General features: G+C 38.7%; 2 protein-coding genes across 8 annotated transcripts; one reads left to right on the plus strand and one right to left on the minus strand.

Annotated features, from left to right (window-relative positions):
• Positions 1-2,561: 2,561 nt before the first annotated feature.
• Positions 2,562-10,878, plus strand: LOC129408355 (neurabin-1-like). Of its 6 annotated transcripts, XM_055151760.1 has the most exons (20): positions 2,562-2,719; positions 2,793-2,830; positions 3,634-3,765; positions 3,859-5,642; positions 6,059-6,191; positions 6,551-6,671; positions 6,801-6,905; positions 7,015-7,105; positions 7,179-7,310; positions 7,378-7,431; positions 7,783-7,883; positions 8,052-8,180; positions 8,266-8,362; positions 8,430-8,481; positions 8,559-8,708; positions 8,783-9,011; positions 9,089-9,154; positions 9,240-9,444; positions 9,792-9,980; positions 10,376-10,878. In XM_055151760.1, exons 4-20 carry the CDS (start codon positions 4,029-4,031, stop codon positions 10,553-10,555), a joined length of 3,648 nt encoding a protein of 1,215 aa, XP_055007735.1. In that variant the 5' UTR covers positions 2,562-2,719; positions 2,793-2,830; positions 3,634-3,765; positions 3,859-4,028; the 3' UTR covers positions 10,556-10,878. The 6 variants fall into 6 exon arrangements, 1 of the variants encoding a protein (XP_055007735.1); XR_008631900.1 differs by lacking the exons at positions 9,792-9,980; positions 10,376-10,878 and having other exon boundaries at positions 8,559-8,695; positions 9,240-9,313; XR_008631904.1 differs by lacking the exons at positions 3,634-3,765; positions 9,792-9,980; positions 10,376-10,878 and having other exon boundaries at positions 2,790-2,830; positions 8,559-8,695; positions 9,240-9,313.
• Positions 10,837-21,170, minus strand: LOC110173387 (integrin alpha-6-like). Of its 2 annotated transcripts, XM_055151759.1 has the most exons (26): positions 20,959-21,170; positions 16,857-16,984; positions 16,688-16,767; positions 16,346-16,610; positions 16,130-16,261; positions 15,842-16,052; positions 15,581-15,774; positions 15,387-15,484; positions 15,123-15,250; positions 14,970-15,059; positions 14,815-14,876; positions 14,593-14,741; positions 14,364-14,504; positions 14,155-14,270; positions 13,700-13,856; positions 13,549-13,629; positions 13,388-13,467; positions 13,228-13,302; positions 13,029-13,131; positions 12,758-12,928; positions 12,596-12,685; positions 12,400-12,510; positions 12,235-12,333; positions 12,023-12,148; positions 11,850-11,924; positions 11,315-11,453 (listed from the first exon to the last, which is right to left on the minus strand). In XM_055151759.1, the coding sequence occupies exons 1-25, from the start codon at positions 21,141-21,143 to the stop codon at positions 11,859-11,861; spliced, it is 3,138 nt and encodes a 1,045-aa protein (XP_055007734.1). In that variant the 5' UTR covers positions 21,144-21,170; the 3' UTR covers positions 11,315-11,453; positions 11,850-11,858. The 2 variants fall into 2 exon arrangements, with proteins under 2 accessions (XP_055007733.1, XP_055007734.1); XM_055151758.1 differs by lacking the exon at positions 11,850-11,924 and having other exon boundaries at positions 10,837-11,453.
• Positions 21,171-27,926: the final 6,756 nt, after the last annotated feature.

Consider the following 27,926-nt stretch of genomic DNA (forward strand, 5'->3'; position numbering starts at 1 on the left):
AGGCTACGTCAGCAGAGACAGAGACAGCTACAATAGTGTCCATCAGGTGAGTTAGCACATTTCATTTAAAACTGTATGAATACTTAATGCTGCTCAGATGACACTTTTACACACATGGCTGTATGACCTGAGGGGAGTGGAGTATAACTTCATCTTAAATTGAACTCTAAGTCTATTTTTGTAATATCAACAGCAGATGTCCTGACTTGTGAGAAGTCTTCAACATATTTAAAACGAATTACACACTTTACTACAGATATTCTTCATAATATTTTATAAGCTTTAATTTAGTTGCATTATACTCAAGGTGGTTTAGCTAGAGACAGTTAACACTGGAAATCTGGTTTTGGGCACATTGTCATACTGGAAGAGACCATCACTTTTCATTACAGAGGGAACTGGTTCACTAAACCATACAAAAATATATAAATTAGGCAATCAGCAGGGGTATAAAACAAATCAATGCAAATCATCAGAGGCAGGTGATGTAAAGCAAACATAATTAAGAAAGAAAAAGGATAATACAAAATGTTGTGGTGAACATTACAACAACAACAACAACAACAACAACAACAATAATAATAATAATAATAATAATAATAATAATAATAATAATAATAATAATAATAATATAGTGTTTTTCAGGACAGTCAAAGACTCAAAAAAAAAAGATTACTGTTGGATGATAAAAGAAAAATTGCTAATATTATGGAAGCATTTGTGTTCAAGTGGTTCAATGTATTATTAATTTATTATTATGTAATAGTGTCAGGCTCGTTTAGAGGTATGGTTGGCTCATAAGCAGTCACTGAGTCGAATGTGTGTGACGTGAGAGAGAGTGAAGCCAACATTCATGTATTCAGACTCTGAGCTGTTCCTCCTGTGAACTGAAATTACTCTGCCTGACTGGACAGATAACCATATGGGACTTGTCTATCTGCTAAATTCAGCCTATACAAATTCTAAATTATCAACTATGAGTGTTTGACTTTTACAATGCCTTGGTGCTTATTGAATGTTCACATTGTTTATTAAAGGGCCCATAATATACTATTTACAGATCTATGCATTAATGTTGTTTCCTCATCAAAAACATACTGGAGTTGTGGAGTTTTGTTTCATTCACTCATGTTTAGCACGTACACCCTGCAGATTTAGGCTGAGTTCTTTTCTCAAACAGAAAACACCTTGCCACGTTGTGATGTCATTTGTTAATACAGTGCTCCACTGTGTTTTTAAATTCCATACACTTTCACCAGAATCATTTGGATAATTTCAGCCCTACCCATCTCTACTGAACAAATGGTCAAGTAAACTGTTAACTTGAAAACTATCCATCTTCATGACATCACAAGAGAATATTTTGAGCTTTGGAGATGTAGACAGACTATAATAAAGGATTATATAAACATGTGTGAATGAAACAAAGCAGAACACCAACAATGTTTTTGAGGAGGTAACAGCATTACAACATGGGATAAAGCTCACTTCACCTTTACCTTAAGACTGAATGTTTTGATATCAGCTGGAAAAGACCATGATTGAGAATACTGACATAGAAATAATTTTTGATTAAGTTTCACATTTGTAAATTTATCATCTGTAATTTTTGATTATTGGAGTATCTACAGCATATAAAAATCACTTGCGTAACAACCCTGCACTCTTGTGGACAAACCCTGTAATGGTGATGCACATTTGAAAATTTGAATCACTCCTGTGATTCAAAATCTTCTAATTCTTTTGCCAAATCTCCTCAGCTGTATCTCATCACCCAAAATAAAATGCTATAAAGAGTCAAGACGCAGTGTTCCTCATCCAGTCAGGCATGTTCAATATTTAGCAGAAAATTCTGAAAATATTTTCTAACAGGAACTGATCATGCACCAATGTAAAAGGTCACAAAGCCCTTACAACATAACAAAAACTTTTATATTTAGGCCTACTTATTCTTCAATCTGTGGTTATTAAAATAGATTTAACGGCAATAAAAACTATAGGCTATGGTATATTTTGGGATTTATTTAACTTTATGTAACATTTCATCACATTCTATTCCTAAATAACATCACAACATTCTATGGCCTCTGGACTATATTCTATATTTAATACAGATGGGGGACAGCTAAAATGAATAGAAAAATGTATATTTCTGTTGTAATACAATGAGTTCTTGGGTCTAGTCATTAGTAAAAATTATCAGGTCTAACATTTGCAAATTAACTTTTTGAATATTTCATGGCAAAGTACAATGTAATTAATGGGGAAAACTATGTCTTGTCCCCCATTTGGAAGTATGACATCATCACAAGTGTCTGAAAAACACCAACTGAATCTTTACCCAGTGAATTAAATGGCCTCTATATCTGCCCTTTTCTCTGTTATCCAGCCTCTAAACTTCACCACCTACCCTGTTATAACTCCCTCACTCCTTACTTTCAATTCACTTTCTCTGCGTCCTCCCCTGCCTCACTTACCCTCATTCAAAAGAATGCTTGATTGTGATTGGCCAGTATTTATATCAACTAGGTCCCCGTGCCACCTGGGACAACAGTCTCCAATCAGAACCAGGTCACACTGAGCAGTACCACTCTTCTCGGTCCAGTCCGGTCCAGTACAGCACCATAGCACCAGCACTGAGTCACCAGGCACTGCAGAAACAGGTAGAGACTGTTTTTTATGCAGGTGATGCAGGTGACGATGAGGGATTAACAGACAGGTGAAGTTGGCATAGTGATGGTTACACAGGTGAATTTTCAAAGCTTACCATTAAATGTGATTTTACACAGCAGACACTGAGAGTGGCAGAGATCCTGAAAGACAAGTAAAGGTAAGTAAATGCTGCATTGTTAGTTACATTGTGGTCAAACAAATTAATAATCTAATTTGGCTTTTCAAATTTTGTTTATTTATGTGTCAAATGGCCTTCCTAAGGCTATATTCCTGGCTTGATGCTGGCATAGATTTTAGAAACAGGTAAAGATATAATTTTTTCCCCCCCTTTTTACTTGTAGATCATAAAGAATATAAACACAATGTTAGTTAGTTTAGAATGGCTGTTTTCTGAACAAATGAATGACGTGGGCCCATTTAAGCCTTGAGTCTGTGGGAAGTTCACGGATCATGGTATTTCTTGGACAGGTTAAACAAGCTATGTTAAAGATGCCATCAATTCACCTTCCGCTAGGCTAATTTATTTGTTCGTCGTTGGTGTTCATAGTGGAGCAGTTTACACAGGATTACCCCGGGATAATCCATTTACAGATTTTAGGGACATGAGTCGCCATCTGTCTGTAGGCTATTTATCGCAGTAAGGGATCCGTCAGCACAGACAGCGCTTTAGGTAAGAAATGAGTCATATCAAATTGCATAATCAATAAATAGACAAGTTATTAAGTCGATTTAAATAATTTGACCTACTTATCATTTTCGATCAATTGCATTCATTGTGACTCTTCAATAGTTGTCGTAATTTCTTCTACTGGAATATATTAACCCATTACGAGTCTAATTTGTTTGAGAGACGACTCCATCTAATTAGGTTAAGGGCTTTATGTCTGATCGTTTAGTTTGATAAGGTAAAGTTTTTGCTGACCGTAGAGTTTTAATGGCATCCTAAATGTCCATGACCAGCTGAATTTCAGATTTCCGAGTTTACTTGGAAGTCTCCATGCCATTTGCACACCTGTGGCTGCTGAAAGCTAACGGGATAACTTGGCTGTGTCGGGGTTTCTGGATTTAGTCATTTGTTAATTCTTAAAATGTGTAAGTAGCAAAATGCAGCAGTGTGACTTTTTTTTAACCAAAATGTTTAGCCTAGGTCTATTATTTCTGATTGTGTCCTTTTGTTTTTCACAGGAAACCTCATGCCTCATGTAATACATGGTACACCACCAAACCCAGAACTTTGTGACCAGCAGCCATCGATTGGATGGAGTAACATTTTAACCCACCAGCTGTCTTCCTAAGTGTGTATTAGCAGCAGTTAACCAGCCTTTAACACTAACTATTTGTGAGTATTTTCCCAAATGATGAGGACTGACAGCAAAGGCCGGAGTGCCTCCCCTCACCGGATAACTTATAACTCAGACTTCCATGCCATCAAGTGTTCATTTGACACTGGGATCACTTTAAAGTCTGGGGCTCAGCAGTCCACTTTGCACCCAAGCAGACTGCCCCTCAGCCTGTCAGACCCAATCATGTCTCAAACTAGCAGCAACCCGGTGAGCAGAGGGCGGATTGGCAGCACTAAGGGAGCCAAAATTAGTCAAAACATCTTTCTTCAAATGGATAGTCAACAGCTTAAACCAGATGGGCAAAATACAGGATGCTCACCAGCACTTTCACCTCAAAAAACAATTCCAACTTCACCTTTTCCCTCTACACGGCGTTTGTTTGCCAGTTCTTCATCTGTTCTGAGCACTGCCACAAGCCTCTCAACTCCTGATGCCTTTCTACGAGATAAAAGCAGATCAGAAGAAATAAAGGATATTGACAGGGCAGCTCTGGCACAGAAGTTCAGTGTAACCCGCAAGCTGTTTGAGACTAAACTAACAGCCGTGCCCAGCGGTGGTTCATACAGCATTAGGAGGAGCAGGAGGAAGGAGGAAGTCAATTACCCCAGAGATGGTGACAGCTCATGGGACAAGGATAAACACATGACACTTCCAGAGATGGATGGTTTAGATAAAGAGAAGTTCATAAACCTTCCCATCGTAAATATTTCTTTAGCTCAGTCTTCTGCGGAGGGGTCTATGGCAGGCCACCATAAATCTCTCAGAGCCAGTGATCCACATGAAGACTCAGTCACCTCTCTTATCTGCTCTGGTCCACATGATCAACCTGCAATATCGCATATCAATAAAATAACACAAGAGGACCATTATGCAGGTGAAAAGGTACGTCGTGATACAGATTTGATCAGTGAGGAACCAGTGAAGGCTGAGCTAGTCGACCTAAAGAATGGGTCCTCTGAAAGTGATTGTGAGACAGACAATAAAGCAGAGGATGACTGGCAGGAAACATCAGTGAATTACATGACACCTTGCATAGTGCAGGATTTGGTGGATGATGTTTTTGAAGAACTCAACTTACTCAAGCAAAATGAGTTCACTGAAGGTGTTCTATGTAAAACAGTGGATCAAAATGGCAGTGTAGACTTGTATGAGCAGGAGAGCACAAAATGGGAGGGGCAGGCAGGAGAAGAGTCCCTTAAACCAGCGAACATGTCGGCAGTAGTCAGCAACTCTGTGACAGAGGAGAGAGAGGGGATGCAAGCAGAAGTTATTGACCAAGAGTTGTGCAGTTTGGAAAAAGCTGAATTGAAAGAAAGAAAGAATGACGAAAGTACGGTGAGTGAAGACAGAAGTGGAAGCAGGCTGCTGGGAGCGAAGGGGTGCAGTACTGTGGGGGGAATGGGGGAAAAAGAGGAGAGGGTGGGCTGTGCAAACTCTGGTGGGATCAAGAATGAGGCTTCTATGAATATCCAAGATGCTCAGTCCACAACAGAAGACCAGAGCCCAGATGAGCAGTCTGCTTTGGAATATGAGGAAATCCCTGGAATCCCTGAACTTGGGTCTGGTTCTGAAGAACAGACTCCAGATGGAAAACGAAAGGTCAAGTTCTCTACAGCACCCATCAAAGTAAGGAAGGATAAACCTTACCTGTACTGGCAATTATTCAGTGTAAATACAGTGTGTGCATTGCTGAGTGTACAGCATTGACATTGTGGGTTTTAAAAGTATAATGGTGCCTAAAGCTATGCTTATAAGATACTTGGAATGAGGAGAGGCAGGATCCCACATGTTTCTCTGTGTCAGAGCTGTCTTTTCAAAGGCAAATAAGTTTTTCTTACCTATATCCTCATTTGCTAAAAGTACCACAAATGAAATAAGTTTGTTCACACTTATTTTTAGAACTTTGTTTTTTTTTTTTGAGTAATTTTGACACCATTACAAAGAAGATGCATGTAGTTTTTACACTGGCAAACAATGTAATTTTGGTGTGGTTCAAGTACATTCTAAAGATATATTCACAACGCTTATCAACTGCCCCTTAGGTTTTCAGCACTTACTCAAATGCTGAGTATGACAGACACAATGATGACATTGACCCAGTGTCTGCTTCTGCGGAGTATGAACTGGAAAAGCGTGTGGAAAAGATGGATGTTTTTCCTGTGGAGATCGAAAAAGGTTTCTAAACTTAATAGTAAAATTTTCTACTTTAAAGGTGTATTGCGTAACGTTTCTAGTTGAGGGTTTGCCACCTGTTTGTCTCCGTGGAGACATTGCTATGTCTGGAATGTTCTACAGTTCTACAGAAGGGAGAAAATGGTTACTATTTCCCCCTATTCCCCAATGTTCAGAATTTGAGTATTTTGAGCTATTGAAACCTGCATAATGAATAAATTCTAGATGTATATGCTTAATGTCATACCATGGAACATTCTAGGCAAAGCGATAACATAGAGACAAGTAATTAGAGGACTCTCCACAAGCAAAGTTGCACAGTGCACCTTTAACCTGTGGTTAATCAATCATTTGTTTTTTAGGAGAAGAGGGTTTGGGCATCAGCATTATAGGAATGGGTGTTGGTGCTGATCAGGGACTGGAGAAGCTCGGAATCTTTGTCAAATCTGTCACTGAAGGCGGAGCAACAGAGAAAGATGGAAGGTATGCATTTGTAGTTGCTCTAAAAGTAATGTTAAGGAGAGAGGCTAAAATGCAAAATGCATAATCTGTCAATAAAATTGATTTTAAAAAACACTGGTGTACAGAATTTTAAACATTTCTATGTGCTAGGATTCAAGTGAATGACCAGATTGTGGAAGTGGATGGTGTCAGTTTAGTTGGAGTCTCCCAAGTGTTTGCAGCCACTGTTTTGAAGAATACGTCAGGCCTTGTAAAGTGAGTGCTTTTTGAAAAATCAGCTTTGGTTTTGTTCTTTTTACTCTTTATTCATATTAAGTTGGATAACATTGGTTTAAATCTAACCACTTAATTTTATTCAATACAGGTTTTTGATTGGTCGTGAGAAGGATGGTGTGGAGAGCGAGGTGGCGAGGCTAATTAATGAAAGCCTAGAGATGGAGAAATCTTCCCATACTGTAAGATCACTCAAAGTCTGGCTTTATAGCTGAATTTCAACATTAAGAAACAACACTTGGTCTAATATATTAGGGGCAGAGATGCAGTGAATGTGACGATGATGAAAGCTACACTGAATACACTACAGTGGGTGACGATGAGGAAGATGATGTGTCACAGCTTTCTGGCCTGGATAACCACCAACTATGCCTTAAATACCAACAGGTACGTTGTATAGGCAACTTAATTTCTAACAGAGGACAAATCGTGATGTCTATTTTTAACTTCATAGCTCCAGGTTAAACTCCAAATCAGAACAGACCAACTACGGAGCACTCGAGAAAAGGTGGGTCACACTCCACAAAACTGAGCTCACAAACCACTGCAGCTTTCACGTAATTCACTACCTTTGCATCCACATTTGGAGACTGACCCATTTAACTGTATGAAAAACCACAGTTTATGGAGACACACCCTTGATCATCCCTGCTTTATGACTTGACTTGTTATCTATGACATAACTGGGTTGGGGACCATTTTTATTTCAACTTGTTAGATGGTAAACACAAAAGTTTTATTGCAAAAAGCTCGAAAGTATTACAAAACACATGAATACAAAAATGTGGAGCAGTTTTTATGTTTGCCCTGGTTTAAAATTGGCACCATGCATAATATTGTACCATGTTGTTTTTTGTAGTTGCACACACTGGAGGAGCAGCAGGCTAGTTGGCAGAACCAGAAAGCCGAGCTTGAACAGAAAATAGAAGATGAAGAAGAGAAGGCTGATAAACTGGAGAAGTAGATGTCTTTTGTTATTTTAGTGCATTCATATCTGCAGCTAACTTGATTTGTGTCTAAAATGTACTCAAATAGTTGTATAGATGTTGTCAATGTGTCCAGTTTGTAAATATGACCATTTTTAGATCCAACAAAAAAGCAGGTAATCATCTCATTTCTATTGTCCAGGTATTGGCAGGAGGCCCAGACGCTTTGCAGAGTTATCAGCCAGAGATTGGCCGATGCCCAGAGCCAATCAGAAAACCTGGAGATCAAATATAACAAGGCCAAAAGACTGCTCCGGGAATACCAAAGCAGGTATTTAGATTTGCTCAATTGGAGCATCACCATATAAATATAGTCTATAAATAAACACTTAAAACATTTCTGATGATTGTTGTAGAGTGGAGGATGCTGAGAACAGGGAAGCAGAACTGAAGAGGGAGCTGGAGCAGAAACAAGACCAGCAGCAAGAGCTGATGGAAAAGCTGTTTGTTCAGGTGGGAAGAGATTTATTTCAGTGAAGTTTTGATCTGCAACTAAATTTGGTACTCCTCATGTACACAGCAAAAAGAGAGAGAATCTTTATCTGGAAGGAGTAACACTGCACCAGAAACTGGTTTGTATGAAACCTTTGTTATATGTTCACTTTGGCTATAGGATTAAACTTATAGTCAAACATCTTTTGTCCCTCAGATGGTGAATGGTATGGCCTAGTCCCTGATACAGGGCGCCTAGACTGCAGTGCTCACATCGCCAAGGCTCAACTGGCCCAGAAATCCAAGCGCCACCCTCCCTCTCGGGACAAACTAAGGGAGAGCTTCAGACGACAGGTCAGACACAGAAGTAAAACCCTTTCAGTAAAGATTTTGTCAGTGAAATGTGCCTTTGTAACTCTTTTAACAAATTGCATGTAATAGGAAGCGGCACAACAAAGTCAGTGGATACACAGTCGCTGCCTGCTCCTACTACACTACAGCGATCCAGCAGAAGTGACCTGTCCAGTACATCTTCTTTCCCCACACTTAGCCCTCAGCTTCCCTCCATCTCAGTGTCTACACCTCCCATTTATATCACTGACACTAGCTCTTCACCTCTCAAGTCCTCCTCCTCCTCTAGAAAGTCCAAGAGGAAGTTCCCCAATTTGAGGTAGAAATTGGATATTTTATGGTAACAAATTGTCTTGGCTATATACTAACTTGTCTAGCAATTTTTGTTTGTTCAAGTGGGCTTCGCAAGTCTCTCAACAAAAGGCGGAGTGAAAAAAAGAGTAGGAAATCCTTGGCAAGCAGGTATCTAAATGGGGTAATCAGACTGAAATTGTGTACGTAATTTGTTTTAAGTGTGTTTTTTCTTTTTTTGTACTTTTCCTTGTAGGAGTTCTTCTGGTGACTTGGCTAATGAACCTGTTGAGATCTCGTCAACATCCTCACTTACCTCTATGCCTTCATGTTTGCCCTTCTCCTGGTTTGGAGATAAAACTACAGAGAAAGGGGAGGATCAGGAAAAAAACAAAGAGAGGCTTAGGTCTGTGTCCAGCAGTAGCCTGCCCTATCTGACCACCACTGGAAGAAGAGACCAAGTATGTAAACAAATAAGCTTTATATTAGCTGTCTGAATTCCCTGATCTCTCCTGCATGACCTATAGCAGTAGAATTACTTTGCTGAATAGACATATACAGGTGAGAATGCAGAGGACAGTTCTCTTCTTGCTTGCAGAATACTGGCTTTCCCCTGGGAAGCTCCGCCATGGTGGGTCACGTCTCTAATCACTTTTTGTCTGGGCACTCTTGCACTTTTACCTTTTCATCTACTGAGGTGAGACTGTCCTTTCCCTCTCCTTGCATGAAAGTCATCCAAACCAATTCATCTTTTTTGTTATATCATTAATTCACAGCTGTCTTTATTGTCTGCCTTTTTTATTGTTAGACCTTGGATGATGACTTGATTCCTACCAATAACAACCACCAATGGCAGAGTCTTCCAGTGACTGAGTGGAGCTGTGAGCAGGTGTGTCTGTGGCTGGTGGCGATGAGTATGGACCAGTATGCAGCAGAGTTTTCTGCCAGATGTGTGAACGGGGCACACCTTCTCAACCTGGATACTGACAAACTGAAGGTCAGCTCAAGACAAAAGAAATTTACGTAGATATGAAGTATTTTAGAGATGTATACAAAAATTATTCATGAGTTTCATCATCCTGCTTATCAGTGGGTTTCAGAAAGAGAAATGAGGACCGTTGCAATAGAGATGAACAATTTCAGACTAAATGTATGAAAAGTCCTTCAAATGTTGCGTATAGCAGGAAGCTCAAACCCATGAATGGCACAATGTTTCACACACTTTTCACCATTCAAAGATACATTTTGTTTTAAACTGTTAATTGCTAAAACAGTGTCAGTTTTTAATCAGTCTTGAATATAATGTTTCAGGTAACTAATCTCAACTTTATTTCTGCTTAAGAAGAGTGAAGAAATTGGGTTAAATTATTGATTTTGTCCTATTTGCAACAGACCCTGGGTGTGTGCAATCAGAACGATCGCTCCTTTTTAAAGAAGAAGCTCAAGGACCTGAAGAAACGTGAGGAAAAGGAGCAGAGAGAGAGAGACAAGAGGCTCAGGGAGGAGAGGGACACACACACGACTCACAAGGAATCCAAGAGAGGCACCATCCGGACTGAGTCACTGTTGTAAATCAAATGCCTTTGCCACCTGCATGAGGGTCTAAAATGCCACACGCACATGAACTTGAAATGTACCCATTTTAACTGGTGATACACAACTTGCAGTATATGTTCTATCACATGCACCAGCAGATTATGGCAGTTTTATATAAATATTTAAATGCTAATCTTTTAATTTATTAATGATTTTATTAATAAAGTGTCCTATTTAAGAATTCATATCTAATTTAATTCTATTCTGCTAATACAGAGTTTTCTTTTTTGACAGTCTCAACATGACAAACACATGAATACAAACACTTAAATTTTTATTCCAAAATAACATTATTTACAGCCGCAATGTTTTGGTAACACATGGAATGTCTTTTTAGCAGTAAAATGAAAGAGGATGAGAGATGCTGATAAAACTGAGTTATCTTACATAGAAGAAAGCGTGGTATGGTTGTCATCAGTTTCACTTTTAGAACAGCAACAAAAGTACCCCTAAAAAAATAAATACAAAAAGTACAAAACCCACCCTCCCAAGTCAACACGGAAAAGTATCCACAGACAAAACTTGTGCAGGAGAAGTATGATCTCACACAACTCCCGTCCAGTGAAATACAGACTTTATGCTTGATCATGTGGTTTAGTCCTACAATGTTTTTTCTGTTGCAACATACAGTTAATGTTACAGTTAACATCCACTGTGTGCAAAGGTGAAGATGTAAGAAATGCATTAAAATAATCCATGTGCAACTCAATGATGGTTAGGAAAAATGTCCGCTGTCTTGCCAAGTTGTTACCCAGGGTTTCTTTTCCACCTTTTCCCATTTCTTACTGTTGATATCCCTTTCCTCCCATTTGATCCGAACTGCATTGTAACTGGGAATCTTGTCTTCATGTTTGGCCCGCTCAAAAAAGCCACACTGCAAACGGATAGAGCATTAACATTAGTAATAATACATTGTCATCTGTGAATGTTAAAAGGTATGTTATGGAAGGCAAGAGCCAAAATGCAGTGAATTGCTCCAACAAAGAAAAAGAACCACCAGACCGTGCAAGAAATTAAACGTCACTAGAACAAAATCAGATGTTTACAGCAGAGAACCAAAGTTTGGCAGATTACGCTGTCACCCTTTAGCCATGCAAGTAAGCTGTAGTCACACATTTTATGTGTGAAAAATAGGCAAAAAAATTATTTAGTGAATAATTAGATTTCAAAGGCAACCCAACATCCAAAAGCAATGATGTCTCTTTCAACAAAACACAGCAAGTAATTGGTTTGCTTGCTATAAATTTTAATTGAAGCTGGGTAATTTTACCCTGTTCTTTTACGCATTTGTCAGTCTCTCTTTTTCTGAAGTATCCTCCTTATCCTTTTTGTCAAAGACTCCACACTGAGGAGAGGAACATTGTTAGGTTCAACTTAAATAATTTCTAGCTACTACAGCTGTATTTCAGGACCTGTGGTATGTTGCATTTTTTTCTGTCCTACCTTCCAAAGGAGAAAAGCCAGCAGGGCCAATAAAAGCAGCCCAAACAATATGGACAGGAGAATGATCCACCACGGCACCCCTCCATACTGGGCCGAGCGTCGCTCTGGGAACACAGTCAGGCTCACCTGTGGACAGGGAGTGATTTTAACAGTGGTTTATTATGAAATGCATCTGAAAAAGAAATTCACTGTGTCAAGGCATTCATATTTACCGCTGTCTCAGCATTTTGCAGCTTTGTGTTCTTTAATGTGCTAGAAATGCTCAGAGATGCCTTCACTATCACTTCCACATGATGTTGATCAGAGTAGTCCTGAGCAGAAAAAAAGTGCATTTTAAAAAATGTAATTAAATGGCCATTTAAATGGCTAAACTCTACCTCTATAAAAGTGGTGTTCCAGAGGCGAGAGCTCAGAGTGATGACTGCATTACTGTCCAGGCCCCGCAGGGGGCACTTGATCTTCACACATTTTGCTCCTTTGCCACAGGACTGGGAAAACAGGAAAACCCAAAGAATATATAGTATAACAGCCAAATAACTTTCACACTTTAAGTTTCACACTTTATAATCTCACCAAAACTTTGTATTTCTTGTCAACTAATCGTGAAATTGTGGCCTCATCTTGAAGTGTTACTGCTCTTCTGCTTCTTGTCTTGCTCTGTTCCTGAGCAAAAAAAGTAAAAAAGTAAAAAGTCAAAGTCAAATTTTATATCGCAGAGATAATATTTCCACTGACCACTTTCAGGCTGTTGATTACACTCTTTGGAGAGCAATCAAGGTAATCCAATCCTGTGGCGCTTATTTTCACCAGATATAGGAGCCATTTAGAATTTTCTGTTTCTTTAGGCCAGTCAATTTCAAGAGACGCAGTGCCAAAGTCTGTCAGTCGCTTCCCAAGATTGATGATCTAACACATACAAACAAGAGGGCGGGTGAGACCCAGCCTGAATAATGTATAAACATTTTTTTTCCTGAACATTACAACGGAAATGACCAGTCCTACTCACTCTGAACTGGTGAGCAATGGCACTCCCAATGTCACTCTCTGATTTCATAGCACTTTCCCCTTTGACCACTCCAGAGAAGGAAGCCTGGGATGGTTTGGCAAGCCTAAAATCCAAGAATAAAATGGTTGTAATGGCATAAAAGAATAAATCTGTAGTATATGTTTAACTGTTGACGTGTATATGTGTAATTGCTCCATACCCTGAAACAGACAGCTGTAGTAGCAGGGCCACCTTTGCCTTTGCAATGACAGGGACTATAGTCTGACGGCTTGTCCTTTTAGAAGCAAAAAAGTATAATATCTTTGAATTGTGACAATGGTCTTTTTATATATTAATAATAACAAAAGTGTTTTTCGTACGTATAAGGAACAAGTTCTATTGCCACTTCAGTTGTATTAAGAGAGATTCCTGCTGTACCCAGGATAATGTAGAAGGATGTCTGCATGAATGGCAGTAAAGCAAAAATGTAAATGTAAACAAATAAAGAAAAATATATTACTTTTTCCTTTCTTGTTTTTACCTCTGTCTTTCCTTTAAATGGATTTCCAAGATCACACTTAGTTTTAGTTCCCTCTTTATTGGCTATGCATGTTACTGGATGCTTAAGATGAATACAGATAAATTTGATTGTCATAAAGAATCTACTTGAATCTACTTCATATGAGCCTTACATCAGGTGAACTGCGATAGGCTGAGTAGACAAGAGTAGACGGTAATGTGGCGTTCACACTGGCTTCATATGCATCATCTCCATTCTCATTGGTCACTGTCACTTCCAACGCAATCTCCTTTTGGTCACTTAAAGAAATCACCGGCACACCATTCTCCCTTTAACAAAACAAAAAAAAGATCATCAGAAGTGAGTTATTTATATTGTGATATACCGTTAAACACTTTTAGGTTTAATATTATGAGCACTGGGTGTCTTTTTATGAAATCCATCTTTAAATTAATTCGAGGTGTGCACAACCACACAGACATTCCACCTCCAGTTTTAAACTATTTTGAACAAAACAGGAATATGGAAAGCTCTGGCCCAGAAATCCAACAACCATAATTAAAATGTAATTTCACATCAACACTCAGTGGTCACATTATTTCTTATATTATTATTTATATGTATTACATGCTTAGTGGAGTGAAGGTTTCATCATTTATTGTTCTGTAGCCATATCGATATTTGACCTGTAGGTTGCTCTCACACACATTGTCATCACCACAACCTTGTTTCAGGAAATGCACCTATATTGATCAGAACACAAGAGAATAACACAACTGTACTGACTGTTAAAGGAGTCACTACTACAAATTATAAGCCCAGAGTTGTTACTTTACCATTGAGCGGGTTGAGTTTGGCTCATTGGCATCAAGCACAGGCGCTGGTGTGGCTACACTCTGTCTGCGTTTACGTTTGGCATCTTCGATTTGAATAGAGACATCCACAGGGATACCCTGCAGTTTATCTCGAATATTTTCCTATAAGACACATTAATCAGACATATTTTTGTACCAACAATGATAAACATTCCATATTTGTGTGCACTATAGCGTATACTACAATTACCTGTAGGACAAGCTCACGTGTCAGACACTTTTTCTTGCCTTTACTGTCCAAGGTCAAGGTGCCTTTCGAGCTGGCACCAGCAAAAGTGGCTCTCGAGGCCAGTCCGTTTTTACGATGATCAGCATCTGCCTCCATGGTGTAACTGATTGCTAAATGATTGAATTAAGTTATTTTATGTTTTTTGAATACTGTATATATTTACAACACTGTAAAAATGCTTACTCAGCTTGGGAGAGTAACTGGGAGGATTGGCAGTGTAGGTGAAGCAAGCCTCAACACTTATACTGAAGAAAGCGAATTTAAAAAGGATTCATGTTATATCAATTTATTTTTTCTGAAAATCTTTAAATCAGAGAATTTGGAGAATCAATACTTACCAAACTTTGTCACCACAGTTCTTGTTTGTAAGGTCAATTTCTTTAGGTGTGAACGTAATCTTCTTATCAATGCTGATGACTGGCCGTGCCCTGGAATAACATAAGACATGAACGTTACCATGCATAATAAAGAGCATTATAATTACTACTCACCTGTAGAGAACGACTGCATCAGACAGGGAGCCCACTGCAAGGTCTGGGTATGAGTTCTTGTCCAGATCCATGTTGCCCGCTAAAGAATATCCAAACATCTTCATTCCTAAAGGCTTCCCTAACAAAATCTAATAAAGAAAAATACAATAGTGGTTACAGTATTCCCGTTTAAAGAAAATGGTTAATTGTTAAGTTCATAATAATGCTGCAGCATTCAAGAGCAAAACATTTATTTGTCCCACAATGTGAAAATTGAAGATTAACCTGAGCTGCTCTTGTGGACTTCAAGCCTGTAGGAGATCCATGGTATATATAAACACTTCCCATGCCGTTATCATAATTAGGAGCTCCAACAGCAAAATCTAAAATTGGAATAAATTAAAAACATATTGAGATGCAAACGTATTGCTTTAGAAGTTTGAAATAAATAAATAATAAAGTACAATAAAGCATCTCACCATGATAACCATCTTGATTAATGTCGCCAATCTTTGCCACAGCAAGACCAAACATGGAGTCCTTAGGGCCATCAATACGTGACCGTGTTGCTTCGTTCCATTTTCCAGCTTTGTTAATGTATACATAGACAGCTCCTCCAATTTCTCCATCCTTCTCAAAATATTGAGGGGCTCCAACTACAATATCTTCCCAACTAACAAAGCAATGCTTTGTTAGACTAACATTACAAATACATTTTGTAACATTTTTGTGCTACAAACCCATCTGCATTGAAGTCCAGAACAGCAACGTCATATCCAAATGATGAGGCCAAGCCCTCCCCCTCCAGAATGTACTCCTCCACAACGGCCCTGGTTGCTGGTACTTTTTTCAGCAGCACCACAGCTCCACTGTGGTTGGCTCTGGGAGCCCCGGCTACCACAGTCAGCTGGCCCTTCACAGTCAGACTCGTACCAGAGTCCAGGGAGAATCCTGTAGGGGAAAGTGGGCCTTAAATGAATATATTGGTTGCACATGAGAACAGTTGAAGTGTACTAAAAGTATTTTACCAAGGTAACTGTTAGCAGGAGCTTGAATCAAATTTGGATCTTTCTCACTTTCATCTCCAAGCTCAAAAGGTCCATCGTCATAGATGCCCAACTCAACCAAGGTCATATTTTTTTGCTCCAATCGTACTATACCTGGAATGGAGAAAAAAATAGTTTGAGGACACGACAGCAGTTGAAAGCTTTACACTAATACAGAGCATACAGACTGACTCTTACCTTTCCAATTATATCCTCCGGGAGCTCCAAAAATGACATAGTGAAAGTCATTGTCAAAAATAGCAGCTACACCCTGCTGACAAGAGCCAAACATCTCATGGCCTTTGGGTCGGCCCTCGCAGAAGTGCCAGTTGCCACCCTCGCCGGTCCCTGAGGCCTCGTTAATCGTCAGGTCCTCATTGAGCATGTAACAGCGACCTGTGATGTCACGGGACTCCCCAGCAGTGTTAACAGCACTTCTAATCTGATATCGATGAGCACAGGTCTGCCACCAAAAATTTTTTAAAAAGTCAGTTGTTTATCAATCAATATATGTTTGTTAATACCTAAAACAAATCATACCATGATCTTGCCACCTGGCCCTTGACTGCTGACAGACACTCCCATCCACTGGTTTTCTTTGTTTTCTTTACTCAAATCCTCTATGATGAAGTTGCACCATAAATAAGTATTATGCCAACTGAAGTAAATGACAAATGTACATGTGAATATGACTGAGTGGGTTTCTAACCTTGATTGTCAAAGATGATTCTGTTGCATGAAGAGGAAGTGGAGCTCATGTCACAGGCGTATAGTCCTCCGGTCACTTTAGACTTCTGACCCCTCAGCCCATTTGCTCTCGGTGCACCAACTAGGAGCCTGCAAGATTCACACATATAGTGTTAGACAAGGCTGTCATATTAAAAATGCTTTATAAAGCTTTATAATCATCCATTTATCTGATAGTTCTTTTCCAGGTGCTCAAAGTGATCTTACAATTTTGTGCATTTTTCATTCACCCCTTATTTGATGGTACTGTAGCTACAGCGGTCCCGGGGTAGAATGAAAGGTGCAATGCTGCAGATGGGTGGAGTTTCTTGCCCACGGATGCACCGACAGTAGGCACTAGTTTGAAATGGGTTTGAACCACCAACTTTCAGGTTGGTGAAGGAGTGCTCTAATCATTGAGTCACTGCCACCCTTATTTCTAAGTGCAGATTGTACAATAAAATTTTATGTAGATAGAAGTTAATTGACTAACAAAAACTCTCAAATGTAAACTTTAGCAACTAACGTTCTACTCCATATGACATGCCCCCTCAGCACATTGTGAAACATGAACAGACACTCTTCCATGGCTGATTTCAATACAGCAGCCATATTCACACAGTGACAGACACATAGTGAGGAGCCTCCAAAGCCAATGTTCCATGTCCACACAGTGTATTAGTGTTAAAAGGCTCTTTTCAGCTGAATGCTCTGCTTTACTAGACTAGAACTTCTATCTTTGTCCACACACAGATGCCCTTTGTGGCCAACTACAAGGTCAAAAGCCACACCCATCTTCGTATCTCCATAGGCATCCAATTTCCAGGGTTTTACAACACCATAAATCAAGCAAAGCAGGAATGTCATAGTTCACACTGTAAACTGATGTCAACACACAACATTTACTTCATGACAAAAAAGGTCTGAATGAAATTACACTAAGCAAAGCCAGACAAATCATGCTCTCTTTAACACTGACTGATGCTATATGCATGTGGGAAGGTCTGAAATTTTTGAAATGCATTTGGAGTTCTGCATCATCTAAATGTAACTTTTTTGCCCTGAGACAGCCCTAAGAGATATAATCACATGCGTGTATTCAGATTCATGTAATTTATCCTATATTATGCAAAATTGACTCTTGACGCTTTAAATCATGTTATAATGTTGTTACCTCATCAAAAACATACCTAGAGTTATGTTTCATTCACACATGTTTGAGTGACCCTTTATTATTAGTCTGTCTACATCTCCAAAGCACAAAATGCTCTGTTCCATCTTGTAATGTCATGAAGTGGTAGTTTTCATGTTAACAGTGACCTTTTACCTTTAGTTTGGTAGATATTGGAAATTCCAGGAATGAAATTATCCAAATGATTCTAGTGAAGGTGTATAGAGTAACATAGCTGAGGACTTTCTGTTACCATATGATATCACAGGGTAGAACAGATTGTTTTCTGTTTGAGAAAAGAACTAAATGTGCAGGTTTTGTGTGCTAAACACAATGAAAGTGAATGAAAAAAAAAAAAAAAAAAAAACACGACTACAGATATGTGTGTGATGAGAAAACAACATTATAACATAGATGACATAATAGGGCCCTTCAACTAATGAACTAATTTATATTATTACAGTAGTTTTGTTGTTGAATTGAAAGGTTGATGCAGTGTCAGCAGGTCTTTTGGACAGTGAGCCTGTGGTTTGTTTTATCGTGTGCCGCCAGCTGAGGAAGGACTTAGTCTACAGGAAGCAGCAGCACCAGTGTGAGTAAAAGGACTAACACATACTACTGCAAGTGGTCTGTGTATGCGTATATATTTTATATTTTAGTATATTTTCAAACTTTCTGTTGGTTCAATCAACAATTTTGCGAAGCCCTATGAGGTGAGAGTGCTGTTGTGATTTTGGGCTCTACAAAATTAAATTGAACGTAACTTATTTTGATAACTTATGTGGTATCTGTTAAACCTGCAAAATGATGAGGGTATAATTCTATTTGTGACATAGCCTTGACAATATGGAAATGTAATTATCTCTATTTACTATAGTAGTAAAGATAAGAGCAGAATTAAAACAAAGCTACATTCTGGAAAGTTACAGGTACATTACCAGGTAGTGGGGTATAGAGATAGACCCATATACCGGTTGGCCATTATACTGGGTGGATATTTAGACTTTTTAGCCTTTCGGCTATCAAGCTTAAAGCGCCAGCATAGGTACATAATTTCTTTTTAATTTGATCTGCTGCCTATTAGCTTCACAAAATATGACTGCTCAGATCTCTAATGGGTCAAATCTGCCCAACATCAGCCCAAAAATATCGGTAGCGCTTATCAGCCACTAGTTGCTCTGGCGAAACAATTAGTATCAGCATCAGCCATTAAAAACCCATATCAGTTGATCTCTAGTTTTAATTCTCAAATGAGGTGTCTGGACCAAAAGTTGGGCAGGGTCATGTTCAGGGGTTTCATGGGCCTTTACCAAAATATGTAATCTATTGTTTTGGAAACAAAAATTGGTTTTAATTATGTTATTTATTACACTGACATATTTTATTTGGTATCTGCTTGCCCAGTTGAGAACCATTTTTGACTAGGGCTGGGGAATTAATCAAATTTTAACCACAATCAAGATTCAGTCATGCCTATTCATGATGATATGATATGGTTGGGGGAAGGTGGACAGAAAATCCAGTGTCAGTAAAAGCATGCAGAGCAGACTTTTATTTTGATTTTGAAAGAAAAAAATCTAATCGGTTTGAGATCAATATCAAAGTCTTGTCTATACTTAGTCTATACCTAGTCATACTCTGATCTTTATCATTGGAAGCCTTTAAACACAGCACAAATGATAGGGAGTCTTCAAAACCGCCAAGTGTTACATCTGTGGTTACGTCTTCTTTGAGAGAGATCCAAGTCTCACTCCAGGGCTGATATTTGGTGCCCAGATGTAAAAATGATTTATGTACTTTTTGTTCTATCACCATCCATCAAATTGTTTTTATCTAAAGTTGAAGTTAACCTTAAGAACCCCATGGACATTTTCAAACTTATCTGCAACATTTACACTGACTGAACTAACTTACAATACAAATCTAAAGTACTTCGCAAAAAACACAACACCAACATTACCCTGCCTTCACCTCCCGTAACCATGACTGCCTCGGGCTAAAGACAGTCAGAATAAGAGCTGACAGGCATCGCTGGCAAATGCTGGTGACTCACAGAGCACACCCAACTGTTAGACACAAGAATACACATGCCAAGAACACAGTGTGAAGAACCCTACCAGAATTCATTGAAAGATGGTGAGCAAAGTAGTTTACAGTGGCCTAAGGTTATGTATAAGTACGTGCTAGCTACAAAAACACACTACTTATGCACTCCTCCTATGTGTACGATCAGATCAGGTGTAAAATAAACATGACCCAACATGCACAGTGACCATATATATTTTACATGTAGACGATTTGAAGAGTCCTGAATCCAACCATGCCAATACCAGCTTTACTGCCCATCAGTGAGCCTTCTTGTCATGTAGGGACCTTTTATATTGTCTAAAAGCTTGAGAAGAAGAATTAAGCAACTGAATTTTGTTTTACTTAATAGCCTACATGCCATTATTTCAGTTTAGTTTCATTAGTTTTCAAACTAGAATGGCTTGCCATTATATGACAGTTGCAGTGACAAATACCCCTGATTAATTAAGTGCCCATTAAAACGTCGACAGGAGTTATTGAAATGGTTGGGGGCTAAAAGCAAAGCCCATTTTTAGCCTATTTTTAAGTACATTTGACAAGTTAACCTGGAAGGAGAATAATTTGTAGAATCATATTTAGAAATGTAAAAGTAACTTCGATGTTTCCAAGTTTAAATAGCATGCCAACCTTTGCAAGATCCTACCTTCTTGTTTACTAGAAATAATGAACTCGTGAGCAGCTTCAATAAATTCAAATAGGCTAATTTTAAGTGTACTGTCGCTCTACAGTAGTTTAATATGGAACACGGTGACATAAATATAGGCCATTGCATTGTTGTCCTGGATCAAAATGAAGTGAGTTGATATAGGCTAACTCGCGCACTTACAATCTTCTGTCCATCGGCTGAAGTTGCCGGTGCATGGCGAGAGAGAAGCCGAACAGACTGCCCGGATCCCCGTTCTTCCGCAGCACGTTAACGTCGTCCAGGTTGAAAGCCCAGAGTGAGGCGCATCCCAGCAGAAGACAGAGCCCAAGCGGGCAGGTGATCCGGACCCCCATGACAAAGTGCATTCTGCCTGACCCCACGAGTCCTCGGCCTCAAGGAGCGAAGTGCTTCTGACACGGTGCGCGCAGAGCTGCCCCGTGTAGTGTCACCGCTCCTCCCACCAGCTGCTGCGAGGCTACTTGTTACACAGTTGTACAGTAGGGCCAATCTGACTCCACTCAGGACAATTCCTATATCCAGTAGTGGAACGTAACAAAGTAAACGTAGTAAAGTACTGTACTTAGAGATGCATTGTGAAACTTTTCTGGTGGAGGGGCCATCAAATGCTTTTCTCCATGAAGATATTATTGCTTTGTCTGGAATGTTCCACAGTATGGTATGAAACCTTTCTGTTTCCATGGAGACCAAAACAGACAAATTACAGGTCAGATCTCTGGTGAGGCAATCCCGCTCACAGGCAGACAGTTTTTATAGGTATTTTTTAGCTATAAAACCTCCTGTAAAGAACCCCAACCAAAAAGTTACATAGTGCGCCTTTAATTAAAAAAAATAGGTATTTGTAAGTTAGTCATTTTTTACTTTTACTTCACTCAAGTGTAGTGAAGTAAAAGTAAAAAATGACTAATTGAGAGAAGGTAGGTTATGTGTATTTTCTACTCCACTACCTCAAGGCTCAGGGGGTTAAAATATACAGATAAAAACAACTAGAAAAAAATAGTAATATATAGTAATTCAGCTGTTTTTGTTGAACAAAGTTCTTTATCAAAATCACTACATTTGAAGCTTTAGGCCCATTAGATCACATCATCAGAGTCTAATGTAATACATTTACTTTTTACTCTTTAAGTACATTTAAACAGTTACATTTACTTAAGTAGATTTTTTTTCTTGTGATACTTTTACTTTTACTTGAGTATTTTTTGCTCCAATATCTGTATAAAATTTAATACTTGTTGCACCACTGCCTAATAACATATTATAGGCCTTGGTTGATAAAGAGTATCTTCTTGGTAATGATACCCCTGTTATTAGGATAATTGGCAGAGTCAAGCAGCATGGATCAGTAATAATACATAAAATACATACCATAGATCAGGGGTGTCCAAACTTTTTTCATCAAGGGCCACATATCTAAAGACAGACGAAGCAGAGGGCCGATCTAGGGCCGTAGACTGGTGCTCAATACAGTGAATAATTAAAATATGTGCACATTTAACATGTTAGAATGAATAAAGATTGATGGCTCATTCTAAGAGCTGTAAAACCACACACTAAATATTAAATATGAGCTTTCTCAAGGTAGATTTAAAAAAAAACTTGCAGTAAAAAGTTAATTTTTAATTGATGCAAGGTGATTTGGGCCAATTCACCTGGAAGCCTGAGGGCCAAGAAAAATTTGTCTGAGGGCCGCATTTGGCCCCCGGGCCATAGTTTGGACATGCCTGCCCTAGATTATAGAAAGTCTGGTCTGTGGCAGAAATAGCCTAATGCCTGGTGGATTCTTATTGTAAACTATTATAAGTCCTATGCTGATTAATTTTGTTTTGCACATGGACCCAGTGATGGTGGTTTTATAGTTTTACAGTATGCCTATGCTTACTGTTTACCACATTCACCAGCATTAGATTTAATGTAGCTCATGTCCAGCTTGTCTCCATTCTAAAGGCCCATAAGATGAATGACAAACCCAGAGGGACAAGTAGCCCTTAAGACATTCCAGTAGATACTGACCCACAGCCTCACATCACAACACTGGCTTTGTTGCACACAGGGACACACAGGGAGAGAGAGCTGCCCACTTCTGTATAAAAGGCACAATTAATGGTGGCACAGGGAAAGGCCAATGTAAGAATGTACTCTCTGTACAGGATTCTTATCCCATTGACTTTGTATAAATAGACTCTAAGTGAGGTTCATCTTAAAGAGACTTTTGATAGTGATTGTGTGGAAATAATTGGAAACGCCTACATTAATTTGATGAGTTCAAATTGATATACACGTTGTATTTAGTTCTAAAACAATCAATCTGGAACATAACTGAACGTTTCAGACTATTGTATGCAAGTTGATTTGTACATTGGGGATGTCCTGTTAAATATACCAAAATCAGCAGTGACTAGACATAATTTAGTGCTGGATTCAAAGCTGAAAACACAGGTTTACTCTATCAAACCAAGCAGAGACTCCTTTGGGTTGATGCGTCATAAGATCTGGAATTAAGATTCAGTGTACATTTGCCTGTTCACATTATTATGACAACTCTGTGGAAGTAAAGGTCACACACAGTGAATATAGCCATGCAGTTTAAATTTTACATCAATTTATTGACACAAGGATTAGATTTAAGGAGATTAGTTAACAAGAAGGTTTACAGACTATTCGAGGAAGATACTGTAATTCATCAGACAATTTTAATTTGATGCAGTATGTGGCTATGAAGCCTATATTACTGAGGGAAAGTATAAAACACATTTATCCATTGCCTTAGTGTTCATTAGAAAATAATTAGTCACTGACTTTGAATCACCCCCCAATACATATTTCATTTATTATCAAAGGACTTTCACGCACTTATGTACGTAATTTAGCAGCGTTTGCTCACCGTGTTGTGCCCTGAGGTACAGAGTCAAAGTGCCTGGACCTGCCCCACTACAGCTCTGTGATTGTTCTTAAAGCTGCAGCGTCACTTAAAAAGCCTTCACCTGAGGGTGTGGTGCAGAGCGAGGCGTGTGCTGTACAGCCTGTAGAAACACATAGCCTCTGGGTCCACAAACATGCACAGATTTCACAAGAGCAGTTCCAGCCCAACACATTTCATAACAGTCACAACTCGGCTCTGCGGCTTATGCTGACATGTGCTGCTCATTCTGAATCAGCTGTAGCTCAGTATTAGTCAGATCTGTAGGAGGAAAGGAACATATGTCTTTTAAAACTCTGCTGATCTCATGTCAATATTGACAGAATTATTGATGAAGTTCCTAAAAGCCTACAGTGTTAACAAAGAACTCACTCAATAATTAAAACAGTCTCTTAATTTACTGTAATTTACCCTTTTAAAATCTATTACATAAAACTTTTCATCTCTAATACAATACATTATTTTCAACTTTGCATAACAGTTCAAGAAGCCACAGCAATTCATGTTTGCATTTTGATTATAGAAAAGCTATCCCTGAGCTAAAATAATAATAATAATAATAAAATTACCTAAATAAAAAAATAAAAATTGCTTTGTTCAATGCCATTTGGGGGCAAAAATCTGAATCTAACAGGTTCCAGTGTTGACAGAAGTTGTTCTATAATTTGACTTGTGGCATAACACACAGTGAATGCAGATGAGATCTCTAGACGCATATTGATTACAGTCAATAGGATATAATTAATGTCTTTTTCTGTGAGCCCTCGGGGAATGACTAGCCCTTTTAACAATCCACCACCTGAATGAGCAGCTCACACCCAGCCCATGCCAGAGGTTGAAACGTGATCTAGAAGGATGGGCCCCCTTGACAGTCAGGTGTGCCTCAAAAGATTGCATGAGGGTAAATGAGAAAAATCTATTTAATTTTTCCTCTGTAGATTGAGGTATGGTGACAACATATTGATTTTATTTGTAGCCAACCTGAGTGATATAACTAATGTATTCTTCTAGGGTTATATTGCTACAGGGTCAGTGCTCTAATCTATTAACAGTAACCTACATAAGAACTATGCAGTAGTTAGTATAACCAGTGTAGTTTAGTTGCACATGCTATAGTCTAGCAAAACATCCATCCATGCAAGCAGAAGACTTTTTGTGTCAAACTAAAATAATTTAAAACAGAGATAATCTGGCATAAATAACTAACTAAAATAACCTTGTGTTTTCCCCATTTAACCAAAAGTGGATGTACATATTAGATTCCATAATACTTCTTTGGCCATGACATTTGCAGCAGAGCAACAATTACTGTGTGTGAATAAATCCTTTTTGTATTTCTGAACATCAAAGACATTCATAAGAGGTGACATAACATAGTGTATGATTTCCTGCGAAAAATACGAAGAAACTAGTTCTGTTTAGTCTTCTCTCATGTGTCCAAATGTCTGCTAGTGTATCTGAAAAACTGGTTTTCCCCTGGTCCAGCAAAACATGGCATTATTCAAAGGAGTGCGCTCAAGTGTAGTCTATATGAATGCAACTTAAGTTCAGTTGTTTACAAGCAGTGTTGGGGAGTAACGGATTACATGTACCGCCGTTACGTAATCAGAGTACAAATTATGAGTAACTGTATTCCGTTACAGTTACTGCTTCAATGAGTGGTAATTGGATTACAGTTACTTTGCTGAAATAAGTGGATTACAAGGCGGTATTTTCCTGTTTTCACATTTTGTGCTACATCCCATTTATTTATTTTTTTATTTCGGTAATTCCACTTATTGCCGGAAACCCAAACAGAACGCGCGCAATAAGAGCGATGTAAACGTCATCAAACGCTGATGTGAGATATATATAAAAAAACAAAAACAAATATAAAATCGCCTACAACTTAAATGTGAAACAGGAGCTACTGGCACTGGTGAAAACAACCTGCATAGACTCATAATATCTGCACTACTGTCATATACACAAACACACACAAACACACACCTTCATCATCGTCATCAACCTGAGAACCCGCGGACCACGTCTCCTTCCGTAGTTACTGCGCGGACACCGACGTCTCGTGCGCCGCGTGTGGACTGTGTTTTCTCGCATAAACCGCGCTTCCTCCTGTGCGCCTCTAAACCAGAACTAACACCAGGACTAAAACCAGGACTAACCCAGGACTAAACCAGGACTAAACTACGACTAAAGCAGGACTGAACCAGGTTTAAACTAGGACTAAACCACGACTAAACCAGAACTAAAGACCTGATCTAGACCTGGTCTAAACCAGGTCTAAAATCAGGAGTAAAACAGGTCTAAAAATCAGGACTAAACCAGGACTAAACCAGGTCTAAACAACATGACACCTAACAGTAGGTTGACATAATTTAAGGTGATCTCATATAAAAAATAATTTCTCTATCAATAATATTTTTTAATATGGTGAAGGAAAGACTGAGCTTGTTACTGTCTTTTAACAGACAAAACCTCTTATGTTAAGATATCGTGGTCTTTGTTTCTCTACAGCAAACAGTTGCTTATTCATGGAGACTTGGGCTCAGACAGTTTGAAGACAACAAACAAGAATTTTCAGGATGTGGTTGCTACATTCATGTCGTTTAAAAAAACATGACAATATCAAGTAATCCAAAGTAATCAGATTACGTTACTCACTTTAAGTAATTTAATGGATTACGTTACAAACTACATTTTGGGGTGTGTAATCTGTAATCTGTAGGGGATTACATTTTAAAAGTAACCTTCCCAACACTGTTTACAAGTGCCTTCAAGTGAAGAACATGGTTTAGCAGCAGACAATGCCTCCCACTAGAATATTTCCAATGTGTCAAAAACAACTAAAGCATTCCACCAGTCAAAGTGTGAGGAGGTCAAAAAAGAAAGTTTTTCCACCTTGTTAAAAGCCCTTCAAAACGAGACCCTCCCTTTTCTTATCTGGTGACTCAAATTTGACTTGAGTCTTCGTCTGGCACACTCACATGCATTCTTTCTGATTAACTGATTAACTTGTAACACACAAATAGACTTGAAAATTCCATATCAATGCACTTAGCTGGAAGGTCGGTGCAACAAACAATGCACACACTTTTGCTGTAGTTTTTAGCTATAAAACCTGTGACAGTGTTTGCCTAGGGGTCCTTAAGAGTAAACTTTTTAAAAATAAGGAACAAGAGTAGCCATGTTGGTCCCAAGACACAAACAAGAACGTTAATAAAAAACTTACATCAAATTGCTTTTTTTTTTTTTCCCTTACAGGGTTGAAAAAGGTTTACCTGTAGTTGTTAAAAACACCAGTTCTTATGGTTCTAACAATATTTTTCTGTACTTTCTCTGTTAACCAAGTCTAATGGAAGTGCAAGGCATTTTTTCAGAATTTAGGTGCTATGAATGCTCTTTTTTGAATCACAGCATGTTTCCATATGAACGAAGGATGTGGCTCACAGGTCTGAATATCATGTGTGACCTACAAATTTTTCAATTTTACACATCTCCATGGAAACCAGGAATTTGTGGCAGTCCGCAGTAACATCTCAGGTAGGTGTGATATATCACACTCTCAGTCACACAGAGGCAGATGGACAGACACACACCTGTCTCATATATACAAAATGTGTTGTAGAAATGCAGGTTAATATTCAGGACATTTTATATCAGTCTCCTTTCATTATAACTTTCAACAGCTTTTAAGGAAAGCACTTCTATTTTATTTATTTTTTTATATTCTTCAAACGTAAATTGCTCAAATGTTAAGGACACTACTTATAGTTAAACTATATTTTATGTTTACATATAAACAGGATAAACTTCAGTTCAAATTCATGGAGGAACACGCCAAGAGGAGTGAGAGGAAAAACAGGGTGAGAGGAGAAACAAGTTTGGACGTGTTAAAGAATGAAACAAATGAGAGAATTCATGACAAAGATCCAGTGCCTCTCCCTGCCACTCCCAGCTCCTCCCAAAATCTACTCATCTTACTACTCAGAGGTGATTGTACTCATACACCTAAGGTTTTTATAAAAAATGTACAAATTTATTTATGTGAATCATTTAGTAGCATGTTGTGTGATCAAAGGTGGATCAGAACAGCTGACCCTCCTTTATTTGCACAACTCAGTGTATCCCGCTCATAAACTGGCACTCATAGCGGAGTGCACTGGCAGGAAGTGAAAACACCCCATACACTGGGAGGAAAGCCAATTCATCT

Source organism: Boleophthalmus pectinirostris, unplaced genomic scaffold, assembly GCF_026225935.1.
Source record: "Boleophthalmus pectinirostris isolate CB_2022bp ecotype Guang Dong unplaced genomic scaffold, ASM2622593v1 HiC_scaffold_16, whole genome shotgun sequence".
NCBI classification, from domain to species: domain Eukaryota; kingdom Metazoa; phylum Chordata; class Actinopteri; order Gobiiformes; family Gobiidae; genus Boleophthalmus; species Boleophthalmus pectinirostris.